Raw genomic sequence first — 13,506 nt, 5'->3', positions numbered from 1 at the left:
TGGTCTGGCTGTGGCTGGTGGGTATAAATAGCAATTATGTTCCGATTATCTTGCGTATGTAACTATGTAGAATTTTAGAAAGAATCCGTTATGATTCAGTTAATTTGAAGAAACACCCTTTTATGTGGTTGGCTCGACCCTTGACAGAAACGAAACACATTGAGACATGCAAGGTTTATTTGTAAGTATGATGCAAATTGGAAATAACATGTTAGTAATTGTTCTTAGAGGGGTCTACCTTATTGATACATGTATTGGTTCTTGGAAGGAGAATTCCCATATAGTAAGCTAGGTGGTCCGCTGTGTTTTGCTGATTTGTGGAAAGCAATATTCATTCATTTTCTATTTTGCATGTGTTGTAATTGTTGTTGACCATTTGAGTTAAACGTGTTGGCCACTGATTTAATTTAGTAGAGTTTGTGATCGCATGAAAAGTTCTTAACTAGCTTGGGGAGTGAAGGAGGAAGATCCAAGACTGCATGATTTGAACACAGTTCAGGACATTCCAAGAAAAAGTGAGCGGAAATAGACTAAATCTAGCTCGAATCTCAGCGGGAGTGAAGAGTGACCACAACAACAAAGAATTACTTTTCAACATAGATCTCCAGTCAAGAGAGAGGCGTTCAGAACTGATGCTGCATGTAGGAGATAGTGTGACGCACCGATCTCCAAAATATATATATAAAGTTCATCATGAGTATTATAAAGAGTAATTCGAAATTGCTGTTAGAATTGTAACAGTTTTTATATTCAATTATTTGTTGGTGATCAATTCACTTTTTCAAAGGCTAATTTGTGTCATTTTATAACTTTAAAATAATCAAACATCTTAATCAAACATAAACATCTTAATCTGTTGTTTTTAAATTTAATTTATGATTGGAAGTTTTTCAGTAATTCATAAATCTTCTATAGTCCTTTCGACGTAACCCCAGACTCAAAACAGAGCCAAAATTGATAGGAGTAAAACACAGAATTTGAAGATCTGTCCATGCATTGACCAATCACACAAGAGATAACATCAACGAAATAAAACAATGAAAGGTTGATAGGTTTAACGTTGGATTTAGATTGTTTCATAATCCAAATCACTCTTGCAAATGTTGTAAGCAGAAATTTTCATATATATAGACCGAATAACAATTAAATCAAAGTCTTCAGGTAACATTTGGCACATCTAAACAGTGATTCATCTATAATTAATTTGTATTACATTTCAAAAGATGGCCAAAGTAAATTTAGAGAAAATATTTTATTACTCTGATCATCCTTGCTATCGATTACCACTGAATAAAATAATACCTCAATGCGACAGTTAAGGGGTTCGATATTTCGACAACATATAGGCTATTTCATGTATTATTGGTTAATTTCTTGTGACAGACTGCTTAATTTATGGGACAACAATTCAGATTCACAAGCAATGATTTTAAATTTGCTGAACTAAAACTTTAATTCACAGATGAAAACTTCAGATTGAATTACATTCTTTACTAGAGTCGACATGACACAAATAGGGAAAACTAAGAACATTGAGAATCTGTCATTTTGCAGATATCTGTAAACTCATTAAATGCGCAACGTCCCCAAGAGTCAATTGAAATATTGTCTAAATAGGGGATGATGATCAGAAGTTTATTAGGGCGTTTCCAAATAGTCCCAGAGTAATCATATTGTTAGCATTTTGAAAATAAACCTCACTAAACAGAAACAAGGGACATGCTTCAGTATTGTTAGTAAAAATTTGAGATGTTCCCTCAGTTGTGTTTGAAGTACACTGAAAACACACACCATACCAAGTACGTGTGACCTTGTTTTCAATACTGTTATCGACACGTATATCAATTCTCAAATGTGTTTGAGTTTTCAAATACAATATCATCCATATATCGTCTAAAAACATTAATTGGAAGACATTACAAGTCATTTACATCTAAGATGAATTCACAATTAATATTTCAACATAGCAACGTTGAACCGGCTGTGGTCATTTTTAACAAAATTTAAAAAAATACGCATAACTGTCAATTGATTTTCCAAAGTTGGATTATACATAATTTAACTAATAATACCATATTTTATTATAATCATGGATATATTTTTATTTTATGGTGAGCTAATTAGAGTTCTTAAGTATATCAGGACGGTCTTTTGACTTGAATTATGTAAAGAACATAACTGTAGCCTGAGGTCACTGCTGAAATTTAGAACGCTTCTACTAATATTTACCACAATCATTCGCAGTGTATGAGGGAAAGAACAATTAAAGTATAACAAACGTTATCATTCCAAAACCAAGGGTAAACAAATAATCAACTGGCAATGAACTTTCCATTTCGCGCTGGCCCTAATTTCTGTCTAAACAAACCAATAACTAAGATTCCATCAGTTTTTGGATTTAAAAATGAAAACACTTGAAATGGACATAGATCCAAGTCGTTTGTTTTCATGATTATTTCATTCGAAAACAATATTATTATAGAAGTTATTTCTGTGATCACCAAAAACTGTTACCAATGGTACATAATTTAATCTCTTGAACTCGGAAATTAGTATTAAAACCATATTTATAATAACACAAATCGCAACAGTAGCATCTTCAGGAAAAGCAAACGACTTTCTTTTAATTATTGAATGAATCGATTACAGTGAGCCGAATCACACCGTGACCGCTGCCATAGTTGTTGTCGCATTGACGGAGTAGATTACAGCCCAATCAGGTACAGTATCAATATCGAAGAACTTCCAACCAAATGTGTTCATAGATATATTTGTAATAATGAGACATAGAACGTTCAGCATCAGTCCGACCTTGGCCTACAAGTTGAAATAAACAAGTACATTTTAAAACATTAATATCTGTATTGAAATCATATCATAAGCGCTCGAAAAATAAATCATGAATATATGAATGGCAAAAACGTCAATCTTAATGCGGATATAACTACTCTTTGACTTATAGCCCAAACAATGTGTTAATTACCTAAATATGAAATTCCATAAAATGAAAATATTAAGTACTTTGCAATATATGAACTGTGCTTATTGGATAGATACAGGCTCGTGAGCGTTGGATGATACAAACATTATTTGTTTATTTTACACATATACAGTGTTGATGACAGACTGTTTAAATGTCTGGCATCCACCTCGTGCATAACATTTTTCAATAGTTAATAACACATATCATAACGCGAAGCTAAACATGATTGTTTATGTTTTAAAACGGCCATTATCTTAGCTTTTTCAGTTGGTAAGGCGTTTCAGATTTAAATTAACCCAAAAGATTGAGTCTGTTATATTTGACACTATGTCATTGGTATGTTTCACACTTTTCAAAACCGAGACTGTTCATATCAAACATACATTAACATTTCGGGGTTACGAGTGCCCATGAATCTAAATTTATACCTTAAAGGGGAAGCTGTGGAGATTGACATAAATATCACTGATTTCAAGAAAAAAATTTACACACCATTGTGGGAACTGTGACGACTTTGAACGACACCAACATTGCGATCAAGGGTTGTGCTGCTGGTAAACAGAATGTCAGATTGGATGCTTGGGCTATTGGTATCGCAAAATAATATGGATGAATTCCTTTCACGTGTGCCTGCGATAGACAATTATGAATATATATATATATATATATATATATATATATATATATATATATATATATATATATATATATAACGGATACGTCATCACAATTAGTATATGTGTTAATGCAACACTCACATATTTAATTTTATGTTCAGAATAAAATAGTTTTTACCGTTACGTAAACAATAGGTAGAATAATGCTCATGTACACTGCACCACTTAAAAATTCGGTCAGCAGGGCACCCATAGTGGTAGTGATCAGCAACACTATCCATGGGTCCAATGAGTTCAAAACATCTAACGTGTCAGCTACCAACATGTCAAGACCAGATTTCTAAGAAGAGTTATAAAGATATGAAAGTCACTTGCCTTTGACATGAAACACAACGTTACATTAGTGATCTATACAAATATCAACAAAATGTATAAACAGTTTTATGAACCAATCCACATTCAATCCTAACATCAGTGCCGCATATATAGCACTGCATAATACTTTACACCCGAAGACACCATATTCTGCACTAAATAATGATATATAGACGGTGCATGGTTAGCAACTCGAGAGACAGTTCGAACTAATTACTAACTAACAATTTTGTCAAACCACATTATCCACAAAACTGAAAATATTTACAAATTCAAATGTATGCTTAGAGTTCAACGCTTATCGCCCTACTGATGTTGTGTTACGCACTGTTCTGTATTTGTCAACAACAGTCATAACAACATATGGGTATGTATACCAATGTGATATTGAATCAAACATCGTAGTAATGTCTTCACCACAATTTATAAATTAAAGTAAAGTAAAGTACAAAATGTCATCTACAATCGACAGACGTAGATACGTTCAAAGCTCCTTCCGGTCTAAAATAACAGCGCACACATTAGGAATGACACAATTTACACTCTAATGATTTGATAATTATACTACACATTTACCTTGATGCCTACTGTAATCGAGAGTCCTCCTCCAGCTAAAAATACAATATCCCAGGGTACTCGACTTAAAACAAAATATGAAACAACTAGAAAGTAGCACGTAGTTGTGTGGTACTAATATGATATTTATGACATAAACGTATGTGCTGGATATAAACTAATGATGATTTACTTTTTGTTCAATTGTGATTGTTTGTTTGTTTTATGATGATGATGAGGATGATGATGATGATGATGATGATCATCATCATCATGAAGAAGCCTCGCACATCGTCGGTCATCAGATTGTGGGGAAATGTGGAAGTTTGTAATTAATTAGTCAATCCATATGTCTTAGATATGTCAAGCCTTTGGTCGCCATGTATCGGCATCCATTTAGTTGAGATAAAATACACAGTGACTTGTTCTTTTGTTTGTTTTTGTGTTGTTGTTTTTTTTCCGAAAAATTTAGCGGCTTTAAATTTAGAGGAATAATCAAACGGCTTTCATTTTCAGTTACAGGGCTCATTTATTTATTCTACTTTCACAGGATTACTCATATTTATCTCACCCTGGTTTGAACCATGATCTCCAACCCGTCACAAACTTGGGGTCTTCAAAAAGCCACATAACTATCAGCACAACAAAAATGAAGATAACCACTATTTCTGACCACCTGAATATATATAAATATTATGGAATTAAAGTTCGAAAGCGTTATAATAATTATCCTTCACCCATTTCTACATGATCTAGCATTAAACATAATCTAAATGCACATCCAAAGCAATTGTTTAATATCGCAGAAACGTACGACTACTATATTAACTATTTTAACATACACTACTCCAATACCGTTGAGGACGGTTTGTTTAGTTATGCTAATTGTCCATGTTAGTATAGAGCAGACACACTTAACAAACGGTCTGGAATAGATTGTATCACGATTGATATATAACAATGAATGTGCTTCAAAAACGAGATTTATAATAAATGTGTGTACTTAATAGCGCCCAGTTCGTCATATTGTTTGCGTAATACATCCACAATACCACCTTCTTCTGTCTGCTTCTTTTTTAGACAGTTACTTCGACCAGAGAAACAAAGTAATATAGATTGACTAGAAAGTAAGAAAACGATTTCGTGATTGTATGCATTATTATATTTCACATTTTACTAGTTCCATGTCACATTTGGGCTAAGGAAATTATGCGAAATAAAAAGTTATTATTATCTGTCACCGTAACTTCATAAGCTATTTCCATCCTACCATATAAGAAAATGCGAATTCCAAATATGGAATGATTTTATTAATAACCCAAAAAATCCTGGCTGCCACCAGCCAGGGTTTAACCGGACTTCACACATCGAAGTTCACTGATGCTGTTTTAATCTTTTTGGATTTCGGCATTCACATCATTATTCTTAGAAGGAAAAGATGTATAGTAATAAAGTTATTTCGATTATACCAAAATGTATGCACCCAGACAGTACGCCGTCGCATCGAACTTCGTTTTGATATACAAATGTAAAAAATACTAGTTAATACTCACCCTAAATTCAAAAAAAAGGTTGGCAACCAGGTCCAGGCAAGAACCAAGCATACTATCTGCGTTGGTATTGCATATACCATCCACTCGCCAAAATTCGGCTTTGCACTTGGGCCATAATATCTGCAAGGACGTTTGGATGTACCAGTAATTATATTATAGCATTATCAATACCAATAAATTGTACGACGTCATTGCAGCAGATTATTCGTGATCTTACTATTGAGCATCAATGCCCCGTTCCAAGGATATTTATAAAATGCATCTTTCACAAACGCATAAATGAGAGTTCATTTAAAAAGAAGCGAAACGTACATTTAATAATAAAATAGGCATCAAATGAACAGGTCCATTGCCAGTAACACCGGATTTCAATGTCTAAATCAGATGTTGTAACGCAATCGTTGTCTGCACTGCACGTACGCTATATCGCGATCGGTTTCAACATACCATCTAAAACGCGCGTTTCTATTTTCCATGACTGGTGCAACTGTTGCAACTGTTGCCTCCCGATCGTGTGAATGAACTGAGGTTGGTATTATGTGATTTATCCAAGCAAATGTGAAAAGCGAAGTGAGAGTATGTTTGCAGAGCTTGAGTATAGAGATATGTATTTGTTCTGTTGCTTGCTTTTTAGTGGCACTACTGGTATTGACAACGCTACAAAATAATAACAATAATGAACTACCCTCCAAGGCATAATGGACTCAAGTATATTCTGTAAGCTTTTGCGCATGATGGGCTGGTGTGTCGTATGTTATTATTTTATTATAATAACTGCTACAATACGCACATACAAAGTTAAAAACCAAAACAGTTAATTCGAGTTGATGAGATCATAGATGTGTAATTAAATTAGTTTATGTAAGTGTGTTTTATCTATTTTGTCAAACGTATTTTTTATGAATTAAATTGATGTTGTTTTGGTATGTGTTACTTACTGCTTATCAGAAAAAAATATAGAGTTCCGGTTTATGTTCACATGGTTAATTGCTTAATGTGCGACGTGCATTATCATGTATTATTCTGCGACACCAAACATGAATTTATTTTATGTTTGTTCATAAATAGAATATAAACAATTTGATGGTATAAATGCTTGATCTCAATATCCCCTGAACTTGTTTGAGCATTTATATATTAAATCATACTATAATGAAATCGATGTAAGCTGATTATAACAGCATTTACATCTCACAAACCATTTTTACATACATCTATGGTACCTATTTATTCGGATTTAATTTAAGTGGAAAAAATTATCACAATTTGTTCTGCCTGGGTTAGAGCGCCACCAAACAAAACAAGCAGTTCCAATTTTCACAATGACACAATACATGATGTACAACCGCACTGTAGCGCTGCAGCGAACAATGCATCGATGTGAGTACATCCGAACCAACGTGAGTAAACATGTTAAACTATGACATTGTTGACGCCATGTTTGTGTGTTTGTGTTGGAACTACATTCTTGATTGCCAATTGTGACCAATAATTATCGGGACTGTAGATGCATATCATTTGCCTGTGTATGATTATTATCATTTTTTCTACAAAGTCAATCTATCATGTATGACGGCCAATACGTGTTTGTCAATGACGTATCCTTATCAAGTGAAATCAAATGAAACTAAGTTAAATTTAGAGCTCACTCACTTCTCCAGGTTTTGAACCAATACCAATGGTATATACGTTCCAACTAATGTCCCGACTCCGCCAATTGTCAGTGCCTGAACCAATCCCAAATTAAAACACATCATCAAATGTGAAGGCCCATTTGTACCATTTCTTGTTACGTCACCAGGGTACGAGTTTTTCGGCTGCTGTTCCCTCATTCCAGTACTGACGGAAAATGAAAATAATCTCCTCTTACTGGCTTGACAAACTGATAAATACACACTATGACAGCAAAAAAGTCTTACCAATTCTCCTCAATTACGGCAGACATTTCGATTGCATTCTCGTCACGAGTTGCTTTTCCATTTTTATGATGCTCTTGCTCATAAGCACTGTTCACCATACCCTAAATATTGAGAGTGTATAACACATTTGATTTAGTAATTATAGTTGATATCATGTAAAAGCCAATCAAGCGATATCATACTTGAGGTCAAAAGTTCTTGGCCAGTGGGTGTACGTGTTTGCGTTGAAGCTGTACACATATCGGGATCTCACGTGTGATTGTTGACGAAATGCTTTGATGTGAAGGATTACAAGCTATGTTTTTCACATTTTTATGAGACATTATAGTAAATTTAATCGCAGACTAACGGCAATAAAATCAAGAAGTCATTTTTAATGGTGTACTAATTGTAGGCATTTTAAAAGAAACCCATTCCTCAAAATGACGACTCTAAATATGAAACATTGGTTACATTTGTTTTTGAATTTTGTAAAAAATATAGGAAGTTTTTTTTTTTTTTTAATTATTTGCTTATTGAATTACAAATATAATTACAATATTTCTGATATTTAAAATAAGTGGACAAACCAACGAAGAATGAGCGGATTAAAATAAATAACATACAATACTCATTTTCTTTCATTCGCTGTGGTAGATCATGTAGTATAATAAATCTTTACAAACAACAATAGCAAGATATCACGATTTCAAAGATTATGTTTCATTGCAATGACCTACTTGATTACCATGGGGTTTTGTTGTTTATCATATAGAGTGAGTAGTCAGAAATACATTTGTTCTAAACAACGATCGCCGCCAACGTTCTCTTAATATATTGAAAACAGTCTTGCGTGCAGTGTAAGTATATTAATAACCTGACACATTTGTATGACCTTTACCCTTACCGTTGGGTTACTGTGGTCCTGGCGGGATTGTTTTTCGAGCTCCTCTACCAACACTTGTACTATTGGAAATAGCATTGCATAAACAGCCATATTCATAATCCACATTGATAGGAACGCTGCGGTGATCATCAAAGACAATAATAACCTTGAATATAAACATGAAAAGTCAGAGGACAAATACAATTAGGTCTGGCCATTGTGAGTATGGTTCTTGACATGTGTATGAACCCAACATTAATGGTAGTTATGATCCAACTCAACAGTGACATAAATACGTGAGTAGTTGTTTTTGTTTACATCATACAGTTAACATGTGAGTAAACGTGTTTTTCAACACTTGTGTCAATGGTGCATTCAGTCAACGTCGTAATTTAATTTAATTTAATTTAATTTAATTTAGTTTAATTTAATTTAATTTAATTTAATTTAATTTTATTTTATTTTATTTTTATTTTATTTTATTTGGATCTATTATTCATTTGTTGATAGTTTTTTGGTAATTAAAGTTTCGGTAATTGCGAATGCCAGCCAAACAAGGATCTGACCCAATACCTATATAAATCAGTTCAAATCTCGTATAAGCTACGGCCAATCACAGCTAGCCTTTTATATTGGCCGACGGCGTACTCACTTGAAAAAAATAGTTAACAAACAATTCCAATGTACAAGAAAAAAGATCGTGTTGCGTCGCATGGGTTTCATTTTGAAGATAATCATCTCAATCAAAGTTTGGTCGGGGGAAATGCCCGGAAAAGGAGGTTAGATTCTCGGGTAAATTTTTCGTTTGCCTTTGGAAGTTACAAAATCAAGTTCTATTGTGTACTGCGATAGACAATTTATTTGATTTTTATTTTCACTGAGAAGTTCTTGACCATATTTTCTTGTTGTTGCACAAAACATTAGATAGTCATTGATTCGGTGGTCCAAATGTGCGGTTGACTGCCGATCGCGAAGCCCTGTCTAGCATAAATTATGTATTGGGGGTATGATGGAGGTGGTTTCTACGATGTTAAATTTCTTCGGTATAAATTTATTTGAATGCAGCTATTGCGTACTTGATTTTCAGTAGCATTTTGTTTAAATGTTTTTGTGCCAGGCAACAGTTCCGGACATTGAATGTCACTGTTGTCTCTCCTGACTTTCTTTTGTATGTGAAAATTGCAAGTGCTAGTGCTGACACATAGTGCATTTTACCACAGAAGTCATATTCATGTTTGGGGCTACATGACAGGGCTGTGTGGCCATCTCTCTATCAAATAGCAATTGTAATACGCTATCAATCAGGCCCGGTCACTGGTAGCATAGTGGTTGTCGGTAGACCCAAGTTCAAATCCCACCTTAGGCTGAACATCAAAAGGTTTGAGAAGCGTATACCTTTTGCAGTTTGGCAATACTTCATGTTCCCATCGGTGTTGGTGATAATTTGTTTCTCCCATGCATTTTCTCGCAATTGTTTGTTGCCCTTTGATTATCCGTGGGAATTTGTATTCTCGTCATTAAACTGTTATATTTCGAAATCCCACACCACCACCACCACCAGACAATCTTCCTGTATGGTATATTTTCCCACCAATTCATGTACAGCTTAAAAATTAACTTGCATGAACCATTCATAGAAAATTACGAATACATTTGTTTATTTCCCAAAGAGATTCTGCAGCATTTTACAGTTTTGTTATTATATTGAATTTTGTTTTTATTTCCAACTAATGTACACACTTTTAAATGCATCTTCGCCAGCCAAGGTTCGTTTATTGAGTCATCGCTTTAACTTTAAACCAAGCACTGGGCAAATTTAACTAGAATGGAAGCAAAAAAATATATAAATCATTATGATTAGAAGACTGTAAACAGCTATAGTAAACAACGCAAACTAAATTTAAATTGTATAACGGCCACCAGCGCATACGCAGAATATTGGAGCAACACAAATTTTCTGGTCAATTGTGATGTTTTCCGAATAAAAACTATTTTATTCTAGTCCAAATCAACTCAATTACTTAAATGAAGAGTTATTGTACAAAATTTTGATATTCACATCTGCGGCTTCAATACCGTAGACGATCGTTAACAAAATATCACCCGTCTCTTGGGGCAAGCGACTGAAAAAAGATATCGGTTTTCGATCGAACTGGTAGAAAAAAACGCTACTCCCGGAATAACTACACAAAATAGACCTAAACTGGAACCATTTAAGCCACAATATTAACATAAAAATCACAGATCATGACTTTTGTTGCATATGACAATGGTTTACTTACCGAAAAGTCGTGTTATTCCCGATCGTTTTCATCGCTAACGGCGGTATAATCCGCCATTTTATTTGAGTGTGTATGCGACCTGATTCTGACCGGTGACGTCATCAGGTGCGCTAGAGATGGAAGTATGTGATTCGTTGACTAAACCAGTCAGAGGAGGTCGCGTTGGAATCACGTACATAGGCATTGGTGAGATGTATGTGGCGATAGTTAAAAATATACTGATTCACAAGTACATAACAATAAACATAAACAAATAATAATAAAAAAAAAAAATAGTAAAATATATAAAATAAAATACACACCGTACAATACATCGGGTTTTAATCAGAATGCTTGTGTTCATGTGTTTTTGACCCATAAAATAAAACAATTGAGAAAAACAACAAACTAATCGGACACACGACGATGTGCCCACTACTATACCACTGGACAAGTGTTTAATGTGCTATACGCATGTGTCAATATGAAACTGATCTCACGAAGATACACATCCCACACACTACAGAATAATTTTTATATGAGCAATCTGCAGAGGTTTTTATAAACACACAAAATAGACTTTCGATGTAAAATGACGCTGAGATTACTTTGAGAGCGAGAGAGTCACAGAAATTAAGTTCTCTTCACATTGTGTTTCTTGATCGCGTTTACTGTGTAACCATGGTGATGTGAACAAAATAAAACACTATTGATAAACAAAAACAGGGTCGTCTGATGCTATCAACTGTTATATGGGCTATCACTCATCTAAGTAAATGTTAATATATGCCATGTGAATGATGATCATGACAAAGCAACATTTTAAAATTCAATAATAAACACTCAGGTATATCTTAAAGTAACACAACGATGTAATTTAAATATTTACTATACTATATCAATGATATATAATTTTCAAATTTTTAAATCTAGTTACAGTATATATCTCTAGGTAAATATGTGCTGATTTACATGCAATAATTTAATAATAGAAGATCGGCGGTTAGCATTTTTTCTTGATCATTAACTTACCGCTTTGGGTCCGATCCTGCAAACAGTAGCGTACGTAGCGCAAGCCGGCGATGCAAGTTGTATTGTTCAACAGCTGATGAGACTATGATAGCCGAAATGAGTAAAATGATGCTTTCTGTGATGTAATTCAAACATACGTCCTCCATAGGCACGATACCCATAATCGGTAACATCACCAGGGGGATGAGTCCAGTTATGGAGATTGGGATAGGTTGAAACATCCAGTAGAAGGCCATTAACAGCAACACATACGAACATTTCGCTGGCTTAAAAAAATGGAAATTGGGTACATTTTAAATGTCCATTTTCAAACATCTCAATAGATATTTGCTTAATCAGGAAAAAAGAAAAATTGCCGAAGACTGTAAGCGGACATTATTTTGATGTCAGACGATTTTTAAGATTTTTTTAATTTTAATTTTAAACATATTTGCACAGTCTGCTGATTTTTGGTTGTACCTAATAATAATAAAAACATGTATTTAAACTAATGTCCTATGGTTATCAACTGTTTGTGCTGCACAGTGACTAACAATCCGTATTCATATTGCTATATTAAAACGTATCTTTAAAAAAAAACATGCCATACACTGCCCACTTAGCATAGTAAGAAAACTAATTATATTAGAATTATAATGATTCATGGTTTATGTTCTTACTTATCTGTGCAAAAGTATTTGGAATTTAATTATTTTATGCACAATCAATTTAGGTTAGATTTCAGTTGCACGATAGATACATCATAAAGCTTGAACAATCGCCGACGATGCTCAGTATCATTCGGATCATTCCGAAATGACTCAGTAACTATGATACCTAGTTACTCGAATGTTTAACGCATTTTGACTAGACACTGTACGCTTCTAAAGCTTATTAAAGTTTATACCTTTTCTGCGTGTTTTTGCATAACGTTCCACTGAAGCGCCATCAAGTTTGTTTGCTAATATTGTTTTTGTATTCTTTATGGTTAGCAATTGAAACAATTAACTGCGTGTGGAAAGTTTGTAGATAAATGGTAAATCTGGTTTTGGTAGCCTGTTCTACTGCAGTTTTCAGTAGAAATAAATCCCATCAATATTTACTGAAAATGTTCAACCATCTGAAGATAATATATAATATCTAACAGTCGTCTATTTCGACACCTCTCCCCTTCACACATTTTATTTTAAACCACCCGAACTAAAGACGATATGTTTTGATTTTACGATATGTAATGCAATGTCCGACATCACAATAAGCTCGCACATATTCCCTTAGACATTAATACGCATGAAAAGTCTAACCTGTGAATCATAGTTAGTGGTGCGAATGGGGCTTATTAACAGTGAAATTACAAATAAAGATAA

The 13,506-nt window shown here is 33.9% G+C and overlaps 1 protein-coding gene across 1 annotated transcript; it reads right to left on the bottom strand.

Annotated features, from left to right (window-relative positions):
* Positions 1–2,658: 2,658 nt before the first annotated feature.
* On the bottom strand, positions 2,659–12,396 carry LOC102804893 (Na(+)/dicarboxylate cotransporter 3-like). Its single transcript, XM_085505946.1, has 11 exons — positions 12,161–12,396; positions 8,889–9,033; positions 8,003–8,103; positions 7,737–7,922; positions 6,084–6,203; positions 5,534–5,650; positions 5,102–5,206; positions 4,552–4,615; positions 3,779–3,940; positions 3,476–3,613; positions 2,659–2,817 (listed from the first exon to the last, which is right to left on the bottom strand). The coding sequence occupies exons 1-11, from the start codon at positions 12,394–12,396 to the stop codon at positions 2,659–2,661; spliced, it is 1,533 nt and encodes a 510-aa protein (XP_085362072.1).
* Between the last annotated feature and the right edge of the window lie 1,110 nt (positions 12,397–13,506).

This window comes from Saccoglossus kowalevskii, chromosome 12 (assembly GCF_978046115.1).
Source record: "Saccoglossus kowalevskii chromosome 12, keSacKowa6.1, whole genome shotgun sequence".
Classification (NCBI taxonomy): domain Eukaryota; kingdom Metazoa; phylum Hemichordata; class Enteropneusta; family Harrimaniidae; genus Saccoglossus; species Saccoglossus kowalevskii.
The sequence above is the reverse complement of the archived record's forward strand: the minus strand, read 5'-3'. Positions and strand labels throughout refer to the sequence as shown.